The sequence below is a fragment of the Rhinoderma darwinii genome, chromosome 6 (assembly GCF_050947455.1).
Source record: "Rhinoderma darwinii isolate aRhiDar2 chromosome 6, aRhiDar2.hap1, whole genome shotgun sequence".
Taxonomy (NCBI): Eukaryota; Metazoa; Chordata; class Amphibia; order Anura; family Rhinodermatidae; genus Rhinoderma; species Rhinoderma darwinii.
In genome coordinates, this window is record NC_134692.1 from 11,508,345 (window position 1) to 11,535,558 (window position 27,214).

General features: G+C 38.6%; 1 protein-coding gene across 3 annotated transcripts in view; it reads right to left on the reverse strand.

The window, feature by feature from the left end:
* Positions 1–770: 770 nt before the first annotated feature.
* Positions 771–27,214, reverse strand: part of PRKAG3 (protein kinase AMP-activated non-catalytic subunit gamma 3) — a 41,453-nt gene continuing 15,009 nt past the window's right edge. The window contains exons 6-13 of one of the 3 annotated variants that reach the window (XR_012849455.1): positions 26,826–26,871; positions 26,698–26,752; positions 26,483–26,609; positions 25,176–25,341; positions 16,385–16,422; positions 15,139–15,285; positions 4,228–4,403; positions 771–3,185 (exon numbers count right to left, since the gene is read on the reverse strand). Coding sequence is in view for 2 of the 3 variants with exons in the window: in XM_075829122.1 (XP_075685237.1) it covers positions 3,163–3,185; positions 4,310–4,403; positions 15,139–15,285; positions 16,385–16,422; positions 25,176–25,341; positions 26,483–26,609; positions 26,698–26,752; positions 26,826–26,871 (696 nt within the window). In the remaining variant the exon portion in view is untranslated. The remainder of the gene's footprint in view (positions 3,186–4,227; positions 4,404–15,138; positions 15,286–16,384; positions 16,423–25,175; positions 25,342–26,482; positions 26,610–26,697; positions 26,753–26,825; positions 26,872–27,214) is intronic. The other 2 variants (XM_075829122.1, XM_075829123.1) reach the window with 2 other exon arrangements.

Here is a 27,214-nt window from a genome sequence, read left to right on the forward strand (position 1 = left end):
CCGGCTGTTAGGCCGTGCTGAGAATTGTAGTTTTGCAAAAGCCACAGGTTGGGGATCACATTTAGTGAAATATCTATGCACAGTTAAGTGTTGTGCAGCAGGGGGCGCTATGTGCAAACAAAAATAATAGCCCCTCTTCCCCTTCCACAATATACAATGTCGTTTTACCGGAATATTGGTGCACATATACATAGACTCCTATACTCTGTCCACATATATTATCACACAGTGGTGGTCAACCATGACTCATTTTTGGGGTTCATGCAAGAATGTACAATGTGACTCGTCTTAATTTCTGGTCTTTTTAAGTCAATATTTGAGCATTGCATAAATTGCAATTCCCTAATATAAAGCTATTCACACAATGCCTCCAGGCAAAGTGATAACGAAGCCCTGGCCCCCAATGTAAATTTAGTAATAGGGCCCCAAACTATGATGCATCATTTATAGTAATTGTTTGCCCATATGGGATACTTTTTAGGCTCCCGGGCCCGGGTTTGACTGCAATCGCTGCACCCCCCCATGGTTACGTCTCTAACTACACGCTGCCATAAAGCCTCCTGTGTCTGTTGGTGGATCCTCTGGGCAGCCCGCAGTCCTGCATGTCATTGATTGATCTTTACTGCAGCTAAAGAATAATAACATTATACTAGGGAAATACTATTTAGGCAATTTCCTAATATGCATTTGAATGTAGCTCCAGGATGCGTCGCCACTTTTTATTATTATTCGATTATAGTAAAAAAAAATAAATACAAATTTCTTCATCGTTGTAAAATATTAATTATTTATTTGCCTTTTTCAGTTAATTTTTGACTATAGAGTAGAGAAAAAAAAAATCGCATGCTACATGGAAACCATCAACAAGTAGGCTAGTTGATACTGACAGATTTTATTATGGCTTCACTTTTCTTCTAATTTTGTGTTAATACCCAGCGCAGCTCAGATCAATACACATGAACATACAATCAGTCTGATTAACATATGAATAATAATTTCATTTATTTACATGTTAAATCAGCAGAATTGAATGAGCCAATTTGACCCCAGGCCACCCACAGCAGGGTACCATTACTGTACTAAAAGTACAAAAAAAATAAAAATAATACAATCGGAGAATGACAGATCCATCAACATCAGCTTGTTGTCAGTTTCCAGCAAGCAGCAGAAATCCTTTCTACACTGAAACAAACTGATGTTAATGGATCCATTACTCTTGTTATGTGTTTCAGTTTGGTATATTGAGTATATAAGCATGTCCTGTTGTGAATTGGCGGTAGGTCTTACTGGCTCATTAACAACTCGCGGGCCGGCTACTTTACACATAATTAACTAATGCAAAGGTCAGATATTGATATGCTCATCAGACTAGTTGGATTTCTATGTGTTAAGACATAAATAGAATACAAATAAATCCATAATAAAATCTATCAGCTGTAGAAAGCCTGCTTGTTGATGGTTTCCAGGTAAAAACTAACAACAAAAAAAAAGTGACAACAGGAAAAACCAAATGCAATAAAGATAACGATACGATCGATTCCTGATCTTACATCAACTCGCTATAGAGTCAATGTTAAAAGGGGTTTTCCAGTCCTAAGAAATTGATGGCCTGTCCTCCGGACAAGCCATCAATATGTGATCGGTCAGGGTCCGACTCATGGCACCCCCACCAATCATCTGTTTAAAAGGGACCGCAGCGCTCGTACGAGCATCATCGATTCACAGTGTGAGCGATAATGGAAATGAAGGGCAAGCAGTGCTCATATGAGCGCTTCGGCCCCTTCACAACAGCTGATCGGTGGGGGTGCCGGGCGTCGGACCACGACCGATCAGTTTTTATTGGCCTATCCTGAGGACAGGCCATCATCTCTTAGGGCTGGACAACCCCTTTAAAGGGATGATTCTACGCTTTAGACAATTTCTACTTGTTAGAAGCGTCCCTTGACAATAAGATGATCACAAAGTGTCCCCCTGCTGGGAACCCCAGCGATCAGCTGTAATCTGTGGGAAACATGACAGTAAATGTTCAGTTTCCCTGCAGCGCCTCCACGGGGGAAATTAAACATTACACGAAGCCCATTTAAATCAAGGTGTTGTCTGTGTAATGCAGGACAGGACAGGTCCTCCAGAGAGAGACACTCTTGTAACCGCTCAGTGGACCTTCTCTATTAGCTCAGAACTGCCCTTTAGGGTATATGAAAATGAGTTTTCTAAACTGGACAATTCCTTTAATCGATGGTGTAGCTTTAGAGGGGGGTCAACAATCCCTTTAAACAATCACTTTTTGTTAAAAAAAAAAATCTGATCCCAAGGCATCACCTGTAATCTGCAGGGAGAACCTGGCGGCAAGTGTTAATTTCCCCTGCAGCGCCACCACAGGGTAAACAAAGCATTACATCACGCCCATTAAAATCTACGGGTTGTTCGTGTAATGTATGGACATGCTGGGTCCTCCAGAGAAAGTTGCTCTTTCTACCCACTCTCCGCTTCTGCAACTTAATGGGGGTCTTGAATGTGGGACTCCCCTTTATTAACACATAATGCCCTAACAGGTTAGATTTTTGATGACTGAATATGACGAGGACCTCATGACACTCGGCAGCTGAGGAGGCTTCTGGGAAATTATTTTAAAACGTTGGCAACTATGGATTTTCTAAAGTACGTTCAATAGAATATCAGCTAAATATTCCATCTCCTACAAAATCTCATGGACATAGAACGAGATATATGCATGTGTGGACTGCGTAAACGGCATATACCTAGACACATATATATCTCCATACAGCACATAATGATGACTTCCGCTCACAGGTCCGAGGAGGTCTCCATCAAGAAACCACTACTCCAGCTCCACAATCCAAGGTTCTCATGATCAGGAAATATCGTATATCCTAATATACACAATGAACAGAACGGAAGATTAAGTCATAACCAAAGACCGCAGGATCGGAGAACTCCTTTAATGCATCTTGAAGAAAACTTGTGTCCTTCAAGTTGACCTTTACGATGACGGACATCCTCCAGGTGGTAACTGAGCCTACTTCTATCATATATCATATGACCAGGCATTCAATCACCTTTTCTTGATGAGACAGCGCCCCCTAGCCACAAAATGTCCTATCATTCTCATGCAGCTGACTGTATGCGCTCCTATTGGCTCCATCACAAGGAACTGCGGTCCAGACCTAAAAGAACCAGAAGAAAACAAAAGTTGTCATGAAATAAGGTGGATTTTGCAGGTCGGGTCACAGAAAACTCCAAAAGCAGTGGAGTAAACCCTTAAAGCAGAGTTTTCAGGACGGCAGTCAGAGATGATGTCATCACTGATGGACGCAGGGTTTACTTAGTGCAAGAACACGGAAACGTGCGTGCAGTGTACAGGGGAAGACGCAGGAATTCTCAGATTATTTCCGACCCATCATTCAATTTAGACCTTGGGAAATTAGGTTTATGTTTAAGTTTTCAGCTGCTTTGCAGAATATACCAGAGAACTGCTTAAATAGCAACTTCAGAACATGAAATTATGAAAGGAATGGCTCTTGTTAGTGTCCGTTAATGTCTAAGATGGGAATACCCCTTTAAATAATACAATTCTGGCTTCCTGTAATCACCACTAGGAGGAGCTTTTTGCACACTGCTTCTATATTGAAGTCAATAATAACACAGTATGCAGTAAGCTCCCCCTAGTGGTGGCTGCAGATGGACACCATTTTATCATCTAACTGTCTATGCAGTGGATTTGGAGCTCTGTGTTGGAAAAACTGAGTTCCAAACACTATAAAGATGTATTACGAAATTCATCAGCACAGAATTATGGACCTAAAAGCGACACGGCGCGGCATTCACTTTAATCGAATTCCTGATATTAACTGCACAGCGTTGTGTAATCTTTTTTGGGGTATTACATTTACGGGGCATGCAATTTCACATGCTTTATCCAAACTCTATTTGCAAAATTATTATTATTATAATTTTGTTTTTTTTGACAATGGACATGGACTTAAAGAACTGGAAGGGGGAGAGAAAAGCCGGCCCAGGATACCTCAGAAGAGCAGCAGGAGAAAAATAAAAATAAAAACACAAAAAACAAAATTTCAGGCAGTGCGTAAAACCTTCTGGCAGAACAAATGCAGGTTTCTGAGGTTGCGGGATACAAAGAGCAAAGATGAGCTTCCAGACAATTGTCACACGGACGTTTGCTCCTGACAAGTACTGTAGGGAGCGTACCTGTGCCTTAGAGAGGAGAAGGAGGTGCAGGGTGAAGGTAGAAAAGAGCCTTCGCAGGGTTAGGAATTAAGGGCATCAATACCTGCGGGGGTTAATACCAGGGCTTGTAGGATGTCGGACAGGGACACAATCCCACGGGGCCGATGTTCTTCATCTACCAGAACCAGTCGATGAACCTGACAGAAGGAATGTCACAAATAAAGAGAACAGATAACACAACTACCCGCTGTAAAATGGGCATCTGCTGTATATAATTATATATGTACAGCTGGTATAAGTTGTACATCTTCTTGTATATAGTGATATGGAGCATGCTGGTATAACCTGGGTATCTTCTGTATATAATTATATATGTACAGCTGGTATAAGTTATACATCTTCTTGTATATAGTGATATGGAGCATGCTGGTATAACCTGGGTATCTTCTGTATATAATTATATATGTACAGCTGGTATAAGTTATACATCTTCTTGTATATAGTGATATGGAGCATGCTGGTATAACCTGGGTATCTTCTGTATATAATTATATATGTACAGCTGGTATAAGTTGTACATCTTCTTGTATATAGTGATATGGAGCATGCTGGTATAACCTGGGTATCTTCTGTATATAATTATATATGTACAGCTGGTATAAGTTATACATCTTCTTGTATATAGTGATATGGAGCATGCTGGTATAACCTGGGTATCTTCTGTATATAATTATATATGTACAGCTGGTATAAGTTGTACATCTTCTTGTATATAGTGATATGGAGCATGCTGGTATAACCTGGGCATCTTCTGTATATAATTATATATGTACAGCTGGTATAAGTTATACATCTTCTTGTATATAGTGATATGGAGCATGCTGGTATAACCTGGGCATCTTCTGTATATAATTATATATGTACAGCTGGTATTAGTTATACATCTTCTTGTATATAGTGATATGGAGCATGCTGGTATAACCTGGGTATCTTCTGTATATAATTATATATGTACAGCTGGTATAAGTTATACATCTTCTTGCATATAGTGATATGGAGCATGCTGGTATAACCTGGGTATCTTCTGTATATAATATATATGTACAGCTGGTATAAGTTATACATCTTCTTGTATATAGTGATATGGAGCATGCTGGTATAACCTGGGTATCTTCTGTATATAATGATATATGTACAGCTGGTATAGGTTATACATCTTCTTGTATATAGTGATATGGAGCATGCTGGTATAACCTGGGCATCTTCTGTATATAATTATATATGTACAGCTGGTATAAGTTATACATCTTCTTGTATATAGTGATATGGAGCATGCTGGTATAACCTGGGCATCTTCTGTATATAATTATATATGTACAGCTGGTATTAGTTATACATCTTCTTGTATATAGTGATATGGAGCATGCTGGTATAACCTGGGTATCTTCTGTATATAATTATATATGTACAGCTGGTATAAGTTATACATCTTCTTGCATATAGTGATATGGAGCATGCTGGTATAACCTGGGTATCTTCTGTATATAATATATATGTACAGCTGGTATAAGTTATACATCTTCTTGTATATAGTGATATGGAGCATGCTGGTATAACCTGGGTATCTTCTGTATATAATTATATATATATACAGCTGGTATAAGTTATACACCTTCTTGTATATAGTGATATGGAGCATGCTGGTATAACCTGGGCATCTTCTGTATATAATTATATATGTACAGCTGGTATAAGTTATACATCTTCTTGTATATAGTGATATGGAGCATGCTGGTATAACCTGGGCATCTTCTGTATATAATTATATATGTACAGCTGGTATAAGTTATACATCTTCTTGTATATAGTGATATGGAGCATGCTGGTATAACCTGGGTATCTTCTGTATATAATTATATATGTACAGCTGGTATAAGTTATACATCTTCTTGTATATAGTGACATGGAGCATGCTGGTATAACCTGGGTATCTTCTGTATATAATTATATATGTACAGCTGGTATAAGTTATACATCTTCTTGTATATAGTGATATGGAGCATGCTGGTATAACCTGGGTATCTTCTGTATATGATTAAATATGTACAGCTGGTATAAGTTATACATCTTCTTGTATATAGTGATATGGAGCATGCTGGTATAACCTGGGCATCTTCTGTATATAATTATATATGTACAGCTGGTATAAGTTATACATCTTCTTGTATATAGTGATATGTTTTCAATAGTTTTTTATTAAACAGTTTTTTGTAATATAATAATAACACAGACTCGCAGAGTCTCAACTTTTGCATATCAATAATACAATTAAACAAAGTATTAGACCAACATGGTCTCCAATAAATCTCACATTATATATCATTCATGATGTCAACACTTCTGCCAAATATATAGTATATAAATGCCTTCATTACTAACATAGGTAACCAATCTTGACATCACATTGCTTTATAGAGTACCTTAACATGGCCTCTAAGGAAAAAATATAAGAGAGAAAAACAAAACACACACAATAAACAAAAGAAGGATAAGGAGGGGGGGAAGGAAAGGTGTAGGGTAGAAGGGTCTTCTAACCATCTCTATGTATTCACGAAAATGTGTGGTTCCTCCATGGGTCCCAAATGGCATCAAATTTGTCTAATGTACCCGCCAGCTGATGTGTTAGGCGGTCATTAACCATTATCCATGAGATCTTAGCGATCAACATATCCATAGACAACGTGGGTGTTCGCCAGGCCCTAGCAATAGTTATTTTAGCTGCCAGAAACACATATCGGAGAAATTTACATGCGGGGGCCCGAACCTCGGGAATAGGACCGCATAGCAGAGCCGTAATCACATCCCTGGGGGGTTTGACTTGGATCACTGTGTTAATAAGCTGGTATACCTGGTTCCAAAATGTGGCAACCACTGGACACTCCCATAGAATATGCATTAGTGTACCCTCCGCACCACATTGTCTAAAGCAGTGCTTATCCACCAATGGGTTAAAGCGAGCTATACGAGTAGGGACCATATACCATCTCATTAATACTTTATAACCCGCTTCCACCAAGGATGTATTGATAGATAGTTTTGAGGTCGTACATGCCATCTCCCTCCACTGCTCCAATTCCACTCCCGTACCTAGATCATGTTCCCATCGTGTCATGTAAGGGAGTTTACCTTCCGGAGTAACCAGATCGGAATATATCGTGGAAATTTTATGTCGTAAGCCAGAAAGCCAACACAGCCGTTCAAAAGTGGTCAATGTGCTGATGTCCCCCCTCCTGGATTTCCAGTTCAACAAGAAGTGGTGTATCTGGATATATCTAAAATGCTCCGATGGGGGCATCGAGTGTGAGTCCTTAAAGTAATCCAGAGTTCTGATGTCCCCCCCTACAAAAAAGTCCTTAATCCTGTAAAACCCCTTATTGAGCCACCACCGGAATTCCATTCTACGCAGACCCGGAGGAAAGGCAGAATTACCCGTGATGGTCATGAGCGGATTATGGGGTGATTTAATATGGAATCTCTTTCTAAGCGAGTCCCACAGCTGTAACATCTGAGAAAGCACAGGGGAGAGAACCGGAGGCCTGTCCGAGGACTCCATCCACAGTAGCGTTTCCAGCGGGAAACTGGTACATGCGGCCGTCTCAATTTGCGTCCACTGGGGACAGTATGGTCTCGCATACATATCTGTAAATTGCGCCAGACGTGCTGCGTGATAGTATTGTTGGATATTGGGAACCCCCAGACCCCCCGCCGTTTTAGGGGTGAATAAAGTTTGTCTCTGTATTCTCGGTCTTTTAGAACCCCAAATAAACCCCATGATGAGCCCTTGGATTTGTCTAAGCGCCTTCTGAGGGACCACAATAGGGAGCGTGCGAAAATAATATAGCAATCTGGGCAATATCGTCATTTTGATGGAGGCAATGCGGCCAAACCATGAAAGATTAAGAGGGGACCATCTAGTGAGATCCGTAGCTATTTGTTGAAAAAGTGGAGGGAAATTGTCCTCGTAAAGGGACTCTATGGTAGGTGTCAATTTAATACCCAAATACGTCAATCTACGTGCATCCCAATGAAAATCAAAGTTAAGTTTTAGGAGCTTCACTACCCCTATTGGCAATGTAAGATTCATTGCCACCGACTTGGAGTGATTGACCTTAAGCCCAGACAGCTTGCCAAACTGATCAAGAATATGAAAGAGATTCGGCAATGATGTGAGAGGTGTCGATATGAAAAGCAGTATGTCATCCGCAAACAAGGCACATTTGTGTTCTACTCCTCCCACCTTCACCCCCCTAATGTCGGGAGAATCTCGTATGAGGTTGGCCAATGGCTCAATAGCCAGCGCAAACAGGGAAGGCGATAGCGGGCACCCCTGTCGCGTTCCTCTGCATATTGGAAAAGCTCCCGACATAAATCCCCTAGAATTTACTTTTGCTGTAGGAAGACAATATAAGATCTTAAGAATAGACAAAAATCCCGTACCGAAGCCCATTCTCTCAAGGACATAAAACAAATAGTCCCAGGATAGCGAGTCAAAGGCTTTCTGGAGGTCAAGGCTTAATAACATACTTTGACGTCCGGAAGTGCCATCCCACCCCGAACGAACCGCTGAGATAATGTCCACAGCCCGTCTCGTCTGGTCTTCCGCCTGGCGGAGGGGTATAAATCCCGCCTGGTCCTTATGTATATATGTGGCGAGGAAGGAATTCAATCTAACCGCCAGAATTTTTGTCATAATCTTAAGATCCACATCAAGAAGGGATATCGGGCGATAGTTAGCCTGATCTGTATGATCCTTATGAGGCTTGGGGATAAGATGTATATAGGCTAGATTCGAAAAAGGGGGCAAATTGTTACCCTCCCGATAAGCATTGAACAATTCAACCATGTGCGGGGCCAGGACCTCCCTAAAGTGTTTGTAATAACCTGAGGAAAACCCATCTGGCCCCGGGGCTTTGTGAGCCTTCAGATTTTTAATAACATCCAATACCTCCTCCAATCTAAATTCAGCATCCAGTGTTTCTCTATCCCCTTGGGAAAGTTTAGTAGGGAATGTTTTTTCCAACAAGACCCTAGCCTTATTTTTATCAAACTGAGGTGGAGCTGAGTACAACGCTGAATAAAAATCCTGAAAGGCCTTTACAACTTTTGTGGGATTCTGTGATAAAGATCCATCCGCCAATCGCAGTTTCGGTGGTGTTGAGGTGTTAAATCGGGGCGTGAGGCTTCTAGAGAGTAATGTTCCCGGTTTATCCCCTTGTGTAAAAAACTTATGTTGTGACCAACGCAGACTTTTTTCCGCCCAACTTGTCAGACATAAATTTAATTCTGTTCTAGCTTCTGCTAATTTTGCTTTAATAACTGCTGAGGGGTCTGTTTTAAATTTCTTAGACAGGTCCGCAAAATTCCTCTCCTTTAACGCCAGAACCTCCTTCAACCGTTTCTTATTACGCGAGGCTATCTGGATGAATTTCCCCCTAATCACTGCTTTGTGAGCCGCCCAATTGGACATAATTGAGGTGTCTGGTGCCTTATTAAGTAGAAAATATGTGTCCAATTCCCTTTGGATTTCTTTAACTATCTCCTGATCCGATAGTAATGACTCATTCAATCGCCAAGAGGAGATAGGCGGTCTCCCACATAAATCTGACAACCGAACCACAATCGGGTCATGATCAGACCAGGGTGTAGCTAAAATCCTAGCATCCGTGACCTTAGGGAGTAAGCTAGTTGACATCATAACATGATCAATACGGGTGTGGATATTATGGGCTGAGGAGAAATAAGTATAATCCCTTGCTGTGGGGTTAAAATCCCGCCAGACATCTATGACGTCCACCGAATGGAAGAAACGTGCTACTTGTATGCTGGTTGACGTAGGAGGTATAAGTCGCACCCTGAATGCGTGGGATTTATCCATGGACGCGTCCAAGGCGATATTAGAATCCCCACCCATGATTATCGGGCCCTCTATCGATGAATGGATCTTGCGCCACATACCCTGGAAGAACGCCGGTTGATTGGAGTTCGGGGCATAGTAGTTAATAAAGGTTATTGGAGATTCATGTAACAGACCCGAGACCAGGATGTACCTGCCATCCGGGTCAGAGATCGTGTTGTGAGGTGTAAACGGGACCGACCGAGACAACCATATGCCCACTCCCCTGTGCTTAGTAGAGGCACTAGCCAAAAATTTTTGTGAGTAGTGTTTATGAAAGTACGATGGAGCAGAGGAGGTAGAAAAATGTGTTTCCTGTAAAAATAGTATATCAACATGAGAGGATTTATAATACAAGAAAGCTTTTCGACGCTTGATCGGGGAATTAAGGCCCTGCACATTATGTGTGAGTAAGCTAAAGGTTTTAGCAGATTCCATGGCCGCCATCATAGAGCAGGAGGTAGAACCATGTGCGTATTAGGATCCCGCCATAGAGACAAAGGTCAGAAATAGGAAAGAAAGGAAAGGGAAGGGGGTAAAAGACAGAACAAAAATAAGACATACACAAGGTATCAATAGTACCGAACATAGTCTACCGACTAGGCAGTCAAGGAAGACTGCTAACAGGGGGACAGCAGACCGTCGTGAAGGCACAGCATTTCCGAAAATATATATCCAGACATTCAACCCCTTAACCTATATCAACCCTGAGCATAATAGGCATTCACATGTTAAATATAAGGTAAAGCAAACTTTCATATTTTTTTAAAAAAAACAAAACAAACATATCTATAGCCAGAGTACCAACTCACTGCGAACTTGACCCATCCAAACCCTTCCTCGCCTTTTTCGGGTCAGCTTATAAACAAATTTCCATTACTATAAGTGGGAGTCCAGAGAAGCAAAAGAAATCCCCACATCCCCCCCAACGTATGGATCCCCAGCTCCCAGTCCGCTGAGAACTGCAAATGGCGGTATCCGGCTGAAATTCAGCCTCCATGCTGCTTGAAGACATCTCCGGCCGATATGAAGAATAAAGAAAGAGAAAGAAAAATAAACTATCTGCTTCTATAATCGACCTCCTTTCCGTCATGTCGGATTCAATTGTTGCCGACGAGATTCCACCCTCTGTTCCCGAGGAAACTCTGGACGGCCTCCTTGGGTACGCCATATTGGTGACAACGGGGGATCCCGTATGGGGAGTCGGGAGGAACTGGCTTTATCCTGGGGTGGTAGAATATGTAAGTCCCTCAGCAGGTCCTCTCCCTCCTGTAGCGTAGAGAAGCCATATTGCCTATTATTGCGCATGAAGAGGAGACGAAATGGGAATGCCCACCGGTATGGAATCGCATGGTGTTTGAGGGTCTGCAGAATAGGGCGAAGCATCCGCCTTTTTTGAATGGTTTGGGGAGCCAAATCAGCATATATCTGAACCGCTGTATTATAAATGGTGATCACCGGAAGCTTCCTAGCTCTTTCCATCACCTTCTCCTTAATCGAATAATAGTGGAGTTTCACTATAATATCTCTGGGAAGTCCATCCCTCCTCATGGCCGTCAAAGCTCTATGGGCCCGGTCAATTTCCATATGTGATTCCGATATATCAGGTATCAAGGTAGTGAGTAGCAGGCGAACCACCCCCGGTACCTCCGTCTGAGATTCCGGGACCCCTCTGATCCTGAAGTTATAGCGTCGAGAACGATTTTCCAGGTCCTCAATTCTGGTGTTCGCTTCCTCCAATTGCTCCTGCAGATCCTCCATAAATCTAGTATTCTGGTTAACTCTTGCAGTGACTGAGGTCATTTTGGTCTCAATAGCCTGCATATGCGCCCCCACTTTGTGTAAATCTTGATGTACCGCGGCTATCTTGGAGCTTATTTCCCCCATCTGAGCTTGCATGGCTCTTGATATGCAGGAAAAGATGGCGTCCTCTGTCAACCCGGAAGTAATGGCCGGCTGCATGGGCGAGTGCTGTGAGACGTGAACGGGCGCTGATTGCGGCAGTCCCAGGTCTGGGATCGGGCCCTCTTCTTGTAAATCCTCCTGTGCCTGCAATAGTGATGTGCTGCTATTTTCCCGCAGGAGCACAGGATAATCCTGTGATAACACCGCCGAACTGGATTCTATCTGTGTCCCCTGCTGCTGCTGCAGCAGGCCTTGCTCCGCCATGTTCGGCGCCGCCATCAGCATATCTGCCACGGACCTCTGAGCCTGGGTTTGCTTACCCCTTCTTCCACTCCCTCTGGCCATAGGTGGATGCCCGAACCTCTAAGGTACCTCTCCTTTCTTTTATGGGTCTCGATGTCTGCTGTTAGCGATATATATGCTGGAATGCCTTCACGAGGTGCGGAGCCTGGTTAGAACGCGTCCACCATGTTCAGCTGCGCGCATGCGCCCCCCGTATATAGTGATATGGAGCATGCTGGTATAACCTGGGTATCTTCTGTATATAATTATATATGTACAGCTGGTATAAGTTATACATCTTCTTGTATATAGTGACATGGAGCATGCTGGTATAACCTGGGTATCTTCTGTATATAATTATATATGTACAGCTGGTATAAGTTATACATCTTCTTGTATATAGTGATATGGAGCATGCTGGTATAACCTGGGTATCTTCTGTATATAATTATATATGTACAGCTGGTATAAGTTATACATCTTCTTGTATATAGTGATATGGAGCATGCTGGTATAACCTGGGTATCTTCTGTATATAATTATATATGTACAGCTGGTATAAGTTATACATCTTCTTGTATATAGTGATATGGAGCATGCTGGTATAACCTGGGTATCTTCTGTATATAATTATATATGTACAGCTGGTATAAGTTATACATCTTCTTGTATATAGTGATATGGAGCATGCTGGTATAACCTGGGTATCTTCTGTATATAATTATATATGTACAGCTGGTATAAGTTATACATCTTCTTGTATATAGTGATATGGAGCATGCTGGTATAAACTGGGATCTCCTGTATATAATTATATATGTACAGCTGGTATAAGTTATACATCTTCTTGTATATAGTGATATGGAGCATGCTGGTATAACCTGGGTATCTTCTGTATATAATTATATATGTACAGCTGGTATAAGTTATACATCTTCTTGTATATAGTGATATGGAGCATGCTGGTATAACCTGGGTATCTTCTGTATATAATTATATATGTACAGCTGGTGTATGTTATACATCTTCTTGTATATAGTGATATGGAGAATGCTGGTATAACCTGGGTATCTTCTGTATATAATTATATATGTACAGCTGGTATAAGTTATACATCTTCTTGTATATAGTGATATGGAGCATGCTGGTATAACCTGGGTATCTTCTGTATATAATTATATATGTACAGCTGGTATAAGTTATACATCTTCTTGTATATAGTGATATGGAGCATGCTGGTATAACCTGGGTATCTTCTGTATATAATTATATATGTACAGCTGGTATAAGTTATACATCTTCTTGTATATAGTGATATGGAGCATGCTGGTATAACCTGGGTATCTTCTGTATATAATTATATATGTACAGCTGGTATAAGTTATACATCTTCTTGTATATAGTGATATGGAGCATGCTGGTATAACCTGGGTATCTTCTGTATATAATTATATATGTACAGCTGGTATAAGTTATACATCTTCTTGTATATAGTGATATGGAGCATGCTGGTATAACCTGGGTATCTTCTGTATATAATTATATATGTACAGCTGGTATAAGTTATACATCTTCTTGTATATAGTGATATGGAGCATGCTGGTATAACCTGGGTATCCTCTGTATATAATTATATATGTACAGCTGGTATAAGTTATACATCTTCTTGTATATAGTGATATGTAGCATGCTGGTATAACCTGGGATCTCCTGTATATAATTATATATGTACAGCTGGTATAAGTTATACATCTTCTTGTATATAGTGATATGTAGCATGCTGGTATAACCTGGGATCTCCTGTATATAATTATATATGTACAGCTGGTATAAGTTATACATCTTCTTGTATATAGTGATATGTAGCATGCTGGTATAACCTGGGATCTCCTGTATATAATTATATATGTACAGCTGGTATAAGTTATACATCTTCTTGTATATAGTGATATGGAGCATGCTGGTATAACTGGGTATCTTCTGTATATAATTATATATGTACAGATGGTATAAGTTATACATCTTCTTGTATATAATGATATGGAGCATGTTGGTATAACCTGGGTATCTTCTGTATATAATTATATATGTACGGCTGGTATCATTTATACATCTTCTTGTATATAGTGATATGGAGCATGCTGGTATAACCTGGGTATCTTCTGTATATAATTATATATGTACAGCTGGTATAAGTTATACATCTTCTTGTATATAGTGATATGGAGCATGCTGGTATAACCTGGGTATCTTCTGTATATAATTATATATGTACAGCTGGTATAAGTTATACATCTTCTTGTATATAGTGATATGGAGCATGCTGGTATAACCTGGGTATCTTCTGTATATAATTATATATGTACAGCTGGTATAAGTTATACATCTTCTTGTATATAGTGATATGGAGCATGCTGGTATAACCTGGGTATCTTCTGTATATAATTATATATGTACAGCTGGTGTATGTTATACATCTTCTTGTATATAGTGATATGGAGCATGCTGGTATAACCTGGGTATCTCCTGTATATAATTATATATGTACAGCTGGTATAAGTTATACATCTTCTTGTATATAGTGATATGGAGCATGCTGGTATAACCTGGGCATCTGCTGTATATAATTATATTAATACAGCTTCTTGTATATAGAGATACGGATGGTGCTACTACAACCTGCCCCAAGACATTACTATGTGGTAATCCAGAAATCTATATAGTATCACGGTTATCAGACGGCTGACGTCACATTTGTACATTACAGACACGCTCATGTATACAGTCGGTACCTGTTCTCGGACTATACGGTCAATCACAGCTTCCAGGGTTTCATACGCATAACACATGAGAACACCTTCCAGACATAGGGAGCGAAGTCGTAAAGCTTCCCCCACTGTTATATCCAGGTTATTATACACCTTCTGGGCTGCTAAATGCTGTTATATAAAGAGGGAATAGAAGAAACACACGCACACAGATGATGATGATGATGATGATGATGATGATGATGAGAGGGATTGGCCCCATTGGGCAGTACTATAGATATTTTCAGCTATACTGTATATTTCTTGTAGAGCTGCACCTTAGTGTGGACTACAGGATTGGTTGTTTTTTAAATTTTTATGTTAATTGTTCCCTATATTAAAATAAATAAATCTAAGAGGAGGAGTTTCCACTGCTAACTCCCAATGTGGGCTGTCATGTGGGTGTTCCTATCTCAGTGTACCAATCCAAGCCAGAATAGAAGGTACCAGAATGTAACTATGGGTATAGTATACACAGTCACAGACATATAGATGAGGAGGATTAACGATAGAGAAGGAAGTGTTTTTATATACTCGTATGCAGATTGGGTGACCGGGTGACAAAAGACAACTGTCCATAGACTCCAAATTGTCCGACTATGGTAGCAGCTTCTTTAAGGAACATGTAATTTACATACTGTGCATAAAATCTTTAGTCTCTCTGATCTATGGATCATGGGGGCACTTAGTAGGCGGTGACACATGCACTAACCTCTTCGTATTAGGGCATCTTATGGCGACTTAAGGAGGATCTGTCACTAGGTCATATAAGTTGAACTGCTTTACTGACCTATAGCGCTGTCTCCCTGATTCCAGCCCTGTTTTTCTTTTTTTCCTCGACCCTCCCATTCCAGAGATATGACCCACTGTTGTGTTGGCTCCCTCTATGCAAATTTGCTTTAGCAAGCCAACTGGGTGGAGCTGGCTTCCCTGCCTCTGATGCTGACCAATCAGCGTGAGGCAGCTTGAGGGTAGTTCACGCCCTGTTGGCAAACTGCAGCAAATTAGCATAGAGCGAGCCAACAAAACAGTAGGCCATATCTCTTGGAATGGGAGGGTCCAAGAAAAAAAAAAGAAAAAAGAAAAACAGTGGCGGATCTGATCTCCCGAGAATCACAGACAGAGGCAGAGAAGGGAACACGCATTGTCTTCGGGTTTGTTGTGGAAAAACTCTAGGCAGACTACATAGATCCCCGAATAGAGAAAGTATAAAAATATAAAGTAAACTCACTATGACATCAAAGCGGGAATATAATCCAACCACCCGTCCTGTAAAGAGGAAAGTGAGAGAATTATAGAGCAATTACAGTCAGATATAAATATTCTACATAATATTCCTATTAATAGGGGGCAGTATTATAGTAGTTATAGTCTTGTATATAGGAGCAGTATTATAGTAGTTCTATTCTTGTATATAGGGGCAGTGTTATAGTAGTTATATTCTTGTATATAGGGGGCAGTATTATAGTAGTTATATTCTTGTATATAGGGGCAGTATTATAGTAGTTATATTCTTGTATATAGGGGGGTAGTATTATAGTAGTTATATTCTTGTATATAGGGGCAGTATTATAGTAGTTATATTCTTGTATATAAGAGCAGTATTATAGTTGTTATATTCTTGTATATAGGGAGCAGTATTATAGTAGTTATATTCTTGTATATAGGAGCAGTATTATAGTAGTTATATTCTTGTATATAGGAGCAGTATTATAGTAGTTATATTCTTATATATAAGGGCAGTATTATAGTAGTTATATTCTTGTATATAGGAGGCAGTATTATAGTAGTTATATTCTTGTATATAGGAGCAGTATTATAGTAGTTATATTCTTGTATATAGGGGGCAGTATTATAGTAGTTATATTCTTGTATATAGGGGCAGTATTATAGTAGTTATATTCTTGTATATAGGAGCAGTATTATAGTAGTTATATTCTTGTATATAGGAGCAGTATTATAGTAGTTATATTCTTGTACATAGGAGCAGTATTATAGTAGCTATATTCTTGTACATAGGAGCAGTATTATAGCAGTTATATTCTTGTATATAGGGGCAGTATTATAGTAGTTATATTCTTGTATATAGGGTGCACTATTATAGTAGTTATATTCTTGTATATAGGGGCAGTATTATAGTAGTTATATTCTTGTATATAGGAGCAGTATTATAGTAGTTATATTCTTGTATATAGGGGGCAGTATTATAGTAGTTATATTCTTGTATATAGGGTGCACTATTATAGTAGTTATATTCTTGTATATAGGGGCAGTATTATAGTAGTTATATTCTTGTATATAGGAGCAGTATTATAGTAGTTATATTCTTATATATAAGGGCAGTATTATAGTAGTTATATTCTTGTATATAGGAGGCAGTATTATAGTAGTTATAGTCTTGTATATAGGGGCAGTATTATAGTAGTTATATTCTTGTATATAGGGGGCAGTATTATACTAGTTGTATTCTTGTATATAGGGGCAGTATTACAGTAGTTATATTCTTGTATATAGTATCAGTATTATAGTAGTTATATTCTTGTATATAGGTGCAGTATTATAGTAGTTATAGTCTTGTATATAGGGGCAGTATTACAGTAGTTATATTCTTGTATATAGGTGCAGTATTATAGTAGTTATATTCTTGTATATAGGGGCAGTATTATAGTAGTTATATTCTTGTATATAGGGGCAGTATTATAGTAGTTATATTCTTGTATATAGGGACAGTATTATAGTAGTTATATTCTTGTATATAGGGGGCAGTAGTATAGTAGTTATATTCTTGTATATAGGGGCAGTATTATAGTAGTTATATTCTTGTATATAGGGGCAGTATTATAGTAGTTATATTCTTGTATATAGGAGCAGTATTATAGTAGTTATATTCTTGTATATAGGGGGCAGTATTATAGTAGTTATATTCTTGTATATAGGGGGGTAGTATTATAGTAGTTATATTCTTGTATATAGGGGCAGTATTATAGTAGTTATATTCTTGTATATAAGAGCAGTATTATAGTAGTTATATTCTTGTATATAGGAGCAGTATTATAGTAGTTATATTCTTGTATATAGGAGCAGTATTATAGTAGTTATATTCTTATATATAAGGGCAGTATTATAGTAGTTATATTCTTGTACATAGGGGGCAGTATTATAGTTGTTATATTCTTGTATATAAGGAGCAGTATGATAGTAGTTATATTCTTGTATATAGGGGGCAGTATTATAGTAGTTATATTCTTGTATATAGGGGCAGTATTATAGTAGTTATATTCTTGTATATAGGGGGGTAGTATTATAGTAGTTATATTCTTGTATATAGGGGCAGTATTATAGTAGTTATATTCTTGTATATAAGAGCAGTATTATAGTTGTTATATTCTTGTATATAGGGAGCAGTATTATAGTAGTTATATTCTTGTATATAGGAGCAGTATTATAGTAGTTATATTCTTGTATATAGGAGCAGTATTATAGTAGTTATATTCTTATATATAAGGGCAGTATTATAGTAGTTATATTCTTGTATATAGGAGGCAGTATTATAGTAGTTATATTCTTGTATATAGGAGCAGTATTATAGTAGTTATATTCTTGTATATAGGGGGCAGTATTATAGTAGTTATATTCTTGTATATAGGGGCAGTATTATAGTAGTTATATTCTTGTATATAGGAGCAGTATTATAGTAGTTATATTCTTGTATATAGGAGCAGTATTATAGTAGTTATATTCTTGTACATAGGAGCAGTATTATAGTAGCTATATTCTTGTACATAGGAGCAGTATTATAGCAGTTATATTCTTGTATATAGGGGCAGTATTATAGTAGTTATATTCTTGTATATAGGGTGCACTATTATAGTAGTTATATTCTTGTATATAGGGGCAGTATTATAGTAGTTATATTCTTGTATATAGGAGCAGTATTATAGTAGTTATATTCTTGTATATAGGGGGCAGTATTATAGTAGTTATATTCTTGTATATAGGGTGCACTATTATAGTAGTTATATTCTTGTATATAGGGGCAGTATTATAGTAGTTATATTCTTGTATATAGGAGCAGTATTATAGTAGTTATATTCTTATATATAAGGGCAGTATTATAGTAGTTATATTCTTGTATATAGGAGGCAGTATTATAGTAGTTATAGTCTTGTATATAGGGGCAGTATTATAGTAGTTATATTCTTGTATATAGGGGGCAGTATTATACTAGTTGTATTCTTGTATATAGGGGCAGTATTACAGTAGTTATATTCTTGTATATAGTATCAGTATTATAGTAGTTATATTCTTGTATATAGGTGCAGTATTATAGTAGTTATAGTCTTGTATATAGGGGCAGTATTACAGTAGTTATATTCTTGTATATAGGTGCAGTATTATAGTAGTTATATTCTTGTATATAGGGGCAGTATTATAGTAGTTATATTCTTGTATATAGGGGCAGTATTATAGTAGTTATATTCTTGTATATAGGGACAGTATTATAGTAGTTATATTCTTGTATATAGGGGGCAGTAGTATAGTAGTTATATTCTTGTATATAGGGGCAGTATTATAGTAGTTATATTCTTGTATATAGGGGCAGTATTATAGTAGTTATATTCTTGTATATAGGAGCAGTATTATAGTAGTTATATTCTTGTATATAGGGGGCAGTATTATAGTAGTTATATTCTTGTATATAGGGGGAAGTATTATAGTAGTTATATTCTTGTATATAGGGGCAGTATTATAGTAGATATATACTTGTATATAGGGGGCAGTATTATAGTAGTTATATTCTTGTATATAGGGTGCACTATTATAGTAGTTATATTCTTGTATATAGGGGCAGTATTATAGTAGTTATATTCTTGTATATAGGAGCAGTATTATAGTAGTTATATTCTTATATATAAGGGCAGTATTATAGTAGTTATATTCTTGTATATAGGAGGCAGTATTATAGTAGTTATAGTCTTGTATATAGGGGCAGTATTATAGTAGTTATATTCTTGTATATAGGGGGCAGTATTATAGTAGTTGTATTCTTGTATATAGGGGCAGTATTACAGTAGTTATATGCTTGTATATAGGGGGCAGAATGATAGTAGTTATATTCTCTTATATAGGAGCAGTATTATAGTAGTTATATTCTTGTATATAGGGGGCAGTATTATAGTAGTTATATTCCTGTATATAGGAGCAGTATTATAGTAGTTATATTCTTGTATATAGGAGCAGTATTATAGTGGTTATATTCTTGTATATATGGGGCAGTATTATAGTAGTTATATTCTTGTATATAGGAGCAGTATTATAGTAGTTATATTCTTGTATATAGGGGGCAGTATTATAGTAGTTATATTCCTGTATATAGGGGGCAGTATTATAGTAGTTATATTCTTGTATATAGGAGCAGTATTATAGTAGTTATATTCTTGTATATAGGAGCAGTAATATAGTAGTTATATTCCTGTATATAGGGGGCAGTATGATAGTAGTTATATTCTTGTATATAGGGGGCAGTATTATAGTAGTTATATTCTTGTATATAGGGGGCAGTATTATAGTTGTTATATTCTTGTATATAGGGAGCAGTATGATAGTAGTTATATTCTTGTATATAGGAGGCAGTATTATAGTAGTTATATTCTTGTATATAGGGAGTAGTATTATAGTAGTTATATTCTTGTATATAGGGGGCAGTATTATAGTAGTTATATTCTTGTATATAGGGGCAGTATTATAGTAGTTATATTCTTGTACATAGGGGGCAGTATTATAGTTGTTATATTCTTGTATATAAGGAGCAGTATGATAGTAGTTATATTCTTGTATATAGGAGGCAGTATTATAGTAGTTATATTCTTGTATATAGGGGGTAGTATTATAGTATTTATATTCTTGTATATAGGAGGCAGTATTATAGTAGTTATATTCTTGTACATAGGAGGCAGTATTATAGTATTTATATTCTTGTATATAGGGGGTAGTATTATAGTAGTTATATTCTTGTATATAGGGGCAGTATTATAGTAGTTATATTCTTGTACATAGGGGGCAGTATTATAGTTGTTATATTCTTGTATATAGGGAGCAGTATGATAGTAGTTATATTCTTGTATATAGGAGGCAGTATTATAGTAGTTATATTCTTGTATATAGGGGGTAGTATTATAGTATTTATATTCTTGTATATAGGAGGCAGTATTATAGTAGTTATATTCTTGTACATAGGAGGCAGTATTATAGTATTTATATTCTTGTATATAGGGGGTAGTATTATAGCAGTTATATTCTCTTATATAGGAGCAGTATTATAGTAGTTATATTCTTGTATATAGGGGGCAGTATTATAGTAGTTATATTCCTGTATATAGGAGCAGTATTATAGTAGTTATATTCTTGTATATAGGAGCAGTATTATAGTGGTTATATTCTTGTATATATGGGGCAGTATTATAGTAGTTATATTCTTGTATATAGAGGGCAGTATTATAGTAGTTATATTCTTATATATAGGGGCAGTATTATAGTAGTTATATTCTTGTATATAGGGAGTAGTATTATAGTAGTTATATTCTTGTATATAGGGGGCAGTATTATAGTAGTTATATTCTTGTATATAGGGGGCAGTATTATAGTAGTTATATTCTTGTATATAGGAGCAGTATTATAGTAGTTATATTCTTGTATATAGGGGCAGTATTATAGTAATTATATTCTTGCACATAGGGGGCAGTATTATAGTAGTTATATTCTTCTATATAGAGGGCAGTATTATAGTAGTTATATTCTTGTATATAGGAGCAGTATTATAGTAGTTATATTCTTGTATATAGGGGCAGTATTATAGTAGTTATATTCTTGTACATAGGGGCAGTATTATAGTAGTTATATTCTTGTATATAGGGGGCAGTATTATAGTCGTTATATTCTTGTCCATAGGGGGCAGTATTATAGTAGTTATATTCTTGTATATAGGGGGCAGTATTATAGTAGTTATATTCTTGTATATAGGGGGCAGTATTATAGTAGTTATATTCTTGTATATAGGAGCAGTATTATAGTAGTTATATTCTTGTATATAGGGGCAGTATTATAGTAGTTATATTCTTGTATATAGTGGGCAGTATTATAGTAGTTATATTCTGGTAGTTAGATTCTTGTACATAGGGAAATTGATCACGATTACAAAGATTGGTTGATAAATAATAAAGCACAGACATAAGAGCACTTGGGGGCCCCATACTTTATAGGATCATAAACATTCATTTACATGTAAAATATAAGGTAACCTCCTGGTATTACATCGCTGTGTGGTTGACACTGGTTATAGTCTACTATGTGTGTGATTTATTATGCACTTGCTGCGCTATTTTTAACTGTAAATGTCATGATGGGTTCACAAATAGCAGCTGTAGAAGGATGAGATGGACATTTTTCTGACCTCCTTAAACAGGTTCTCAGGATTCCAAACAGGGTCACCAAATTTGCACTGAAAACATTTATTAAATACAAGTTGCAGAAGCAGAAATGTCCTGGATTTCAACCCCTTCTGTTCAGATCCAGCCGCAGCAAACAGAATGCTTATTAGTTACATATACTTTCATTCCTTCTTAGGGTATGTTCACACGGCCTATTTACGGACGTAAATAGGGCGTTTTTGCCCCGAATTACGTCCGAAAATAGCGCCTCAATAGCGCTGACAAACATCTGCCCATTGAAAGCAATGGGCAGACGTTTGTCTGTTCACACGAGGCGTAATTTACGCGCCGCTGTCAAATGACGGCGCGTAAATAGACGCCCGCGTCAAAGAAGTGTCCTGTCACTTCTTTGGCCGTAATTGGAGCCGCTATTCATTGACTCCAATGAATAGCAGCGCCAATTACGTCCGTAATTGACGCGGCGCTGAAGCGCCTGCACATGCCGTTACGGCTGAAATTACGGGGATGTTTTCAGGCTGAAACATCCCCGTAATTTCAGCCGTAACGGACACCCTCGTGTGAACATACCCTAAAGAGCATTTGCCCCTTAATCCCTGGTAACAAAATCCCTAAATCCTGCTCTTCCTTAGCATTTTTCGTATATCTGTTTCTGGGAAAGTTTGGTGGCAATGAATACCATACAACTCTCATGGGGTTCTCACCTAGCTTTTCCAACCCATTATTTGATCAACTTGCCTAGTTCTTCAGTAATATGGAAACAAGAATGTATCACATGGCAAATCTGCTTTACAGGAGTCTGGGAAAGCTGGGTATGAACATATAGTGCATTCTACATTCTCTAATTTTAATAATTCAGCCTGTGTGAAAGTAATGTTCCCCCTAATGGACATTCAGCACCATAAGTCGCAGCATCATCCCCAGCGAACAAGTGACAACTACTCAATCCAGGGGCGTAGCTATAGGGGGTGCAGAGGTAGCAGCTGCACCCGGGCCCGGGAGCCCAAAAGTCCCTTAGCCACATAAGAAGACACCAGTATTATGATATGTGGTAGGTGGGGGCCCTGTTTTGCATTGGGGCCCAGGATCTTCACGTTACGCCTCGGATTCTTTTCTGTATGTCACTTTCCTTCCTCCACGTAGGATTGAATGGGAAAGGGAGAGGTCGTCGTCCTGGCAGAAGACTTCTGTCTATTTATTAACACTTGGAGCCCAGTTATAAGACTCCTGTGTTTCCTGATTGTGGTTTTATAATCACTAAAATTTCCATAAAAACTTTCCCACCCTGGACAGGAAACCTTCAATCCGGTCCTCAAATCTAAACCCGGAATCACTGTGTATAATTGAGAAAGAGCAGAACCTGCCAGGGATGGAAGTGACCGAACTTCTGCCCTATAGAGAGCGACAGGGTGTAGTTTCCCTTGAAAGGCAATGTCCACCTTTGAAATAGACATTTATATTTATTTTTTTTAAAAACTGTGTTTTGGGCAACTTTCTAATTACTTTTTTTAAGAAAAGATTTTAACTTTTTAAGATACAGCTGCTTTGTATGTTGTATATAGAGCAGCTGTATATAGCGCTGAATCCTGTATCCGTCAGGGTTTAGTGACAGCGGGTCCTGCGTTTCTCTGACAGTTCATAACTCAGATGTGATCGATAGCAGCTCGATCCTGCTCGTCAGAGAAACGCAGGACCCGCTGACACTGAACCCGTCAGTCCCGCTGACCTGGCGGATACAGGATTCAGCGCTATATACAGTTGCTCTATATACAGGATACAAAGTAGCTGTATCTCAAAAAGTAAAAATTATTTTTAATAAAAAGTAATTAGAAAGTTACACAAATCACACTGATAGACATTTATATATATATTTCAAATGTGTACATAGCCTTTAAGGGGTTTGAGTGTGAACTAACAAGGCTGCAGGAAGCTGAGATACGGAGGGCTGTATGGCAGGGTGCTGCTTTAGCTGTCCTTTTAACTGCCTATATATTGAGGGAACATTGTGCCGCTACTTTATTAGTCAGGGAAGGAAATCACTGATGATAACCTGATTCTTCTTCATTTATGGGAATATATGGATAGTCAGGAATTGTATACAACCCTGCTGCATTCATAGGGGCTATATGGGGAACGCTGCCCAAACTAAGCTCCAACAGAACGATACTGCCCCCAAAATTAAAGTGAGGTTGACATTTGATGAACCTATGTTAAAATAAGAGGGAATTGCTTAAATAGCAACTACGTGATACTTAGGAGCATCCACAGCTTCTCAGTCTACCCTTTAGCAGACACCATATACGACAGACTGTGCGGCTGCATCATGGATTAGGGAACTGCTATACATGCAACTGCTTATAATATTAATACATGTGTATTAAAGGTTCACATATATTTTATATAGGGGGTTGAGGTTTTGCAATGTATTGTACACACTCATAAGGTAAGACGCGGGTAAGTGAATGTGATCCCATCATGAATCGTATTTGTGGCTTAGACCTGTATTACGCTCATGAGGTTTTCCATCGCTGTAGATACGGCTTTGCGAGCGGTTTGGTCATCAGTGCAGATACTCACCATACTCGTTCACTACAGGAAGAGCTGACACTCTCCTCTCCACAAAGATCTCCAGCGCGCTGTAAACGGTTGACGTATCGTGAATAATGGCTACATCTCTGAAGGTGCCGATCGCCAACTCCTGGATAGTCCTCTGCAGGAAGCGCGGTCTAGGAATGGTGCCCCCCTAGAAATGTGTGAGTTCAAGAACGTGAATACACATATGAGTTCTCTATTCTACACTTACAATGTATGGCTGCATTGTCTATTGGAGTCTACAGTAGTCTGAAATCTACCTCCTGTCTTATCAACAGCTCAGGCTGCTGCTTTACACTGCAGCTCTGCTTGTTTAGATTGGCTGCTGTGTATAAGCACAAGCCCTGCAGGAAGTCAGTGCATGAAAGGTGACCAGAAAAGTAAAAAATACATTGGGGAAATTATTTGAGTGCCGCCTGGGACCCACAATTGTTTTTATTCAATGTCATTGGCTGTGCAGTTGAATACTATATTTTCCGGTTATCACCTTTATCTCCATATGTATATATATTAGGATTTTGTAGTGTATAAGTAACGCAGTCACAGATAAAAATGTATACAGGTGCCAGACTTGACGTGACACGTGATGTGGCAATTGTTGGCATGGTTTAGGCATGGAGCCTTAAATCTGGGATAAAAGTCCTGAGTGCCCAGAGTTGTTCATGCCATATGGGGGCAAAACGGCCCATAACTCCTACCCTTGTGCTTGCGAATAATATTAGCAGCTCAAATTCTAAGCTGTGCTCTTTTAAGCTGCCAACATTAGGCCAGGATCACACACGCAGTTTTTGGTGCAGTTTTTTTTCGCTAAAGACAGGAATGGACACAAATGAAAGGGGATTCATCAGTCTTGTCTTTATACCTTTCCTTCCTTTTGAATCCACTTCTGGCTTTGGCTAAAAAAAAACGGAGCCAAAAACTGCATCAAAACTGTGTGCGTGTGATCCTGGCCTTACGGGCTCTGGCCCTTTAAATCAAGGCTCAGTTCAGGCCTATTGACCAATGTGAAGGCGACCGCTACACACAGGACTAGACTTTAGCCATGCCAGCGTCAACCCAGATGTTTTGCTTTGGTTTGTCCCATTTGGACAACCCCCTATCGGGGAATTCTGAGTTAATAGAGGGGGGATTTGTCCTGGCTGCTGGGGTCCCCCATCAAAAACAGCTGATCATGGGGGGTTCCATCAGTTTATTTGCAGGGGATCCCCAAACCATGCAATCTTTATATACGGTATTTCAGTGGGCCGTGAGGCTGCACCAGCCTATTGCTCAGCGAAAAAGTCTCTACTTACAAATATGTGCAGAAATTTCAGCAGGCGCTTGTGTGTGAAGATGTGGAGGATGTTGCCCGACGTCGGCTCCATTACTGGTAAGCGGTGAATCTTGTTCTTGATAAGTGAATAGACGGCATGGAAGAGACTGGAAGGCGACACAATATATAATATATACTAATCACCGCCACCAATAACCAAATCTCATTACAGGAACCTCTACATCCCACTCTTACCTGTCACCGGGGGCGATGTAGATCAGGGGCTTGAAGGAACTTTGCAGGTAAACTTCTACAAGACGAGAAAATCACTGAGGTTAGTCCGCTCACCGAAGACATAACAATATAAAAAAACAATGTTTTACCTCTCCACGTTTCAATTTTATGTTCCTCCAACTCGTATATCTGCACCTAAAAGAAAAAATATATATAATATAATAAGTCCTGTATACCAATAACATAGGAGACCATAATCTATCTTGTGCACAAAGGCCAATGCTGTTATCGACATTCTGGATTCTGGGAAAGCTGGATGGAGACTGCAAGGCATATTGGTTGTCACTCAGCTTTCCCAGCCTCCTGAATAACAGATCTGAATAATCTTGCAGTGATGCATCTGCTGCCCCCATACTGCTGCATAATGTTAGTTGCACACGACCAAGTGCCACTCGGACCGTTTTTCAAGGCAACCAAGTGCCAATCGATCATTTTCATGGACCCATTCATTTTAGCGGGTGAATCGGGTCCGTTTGAA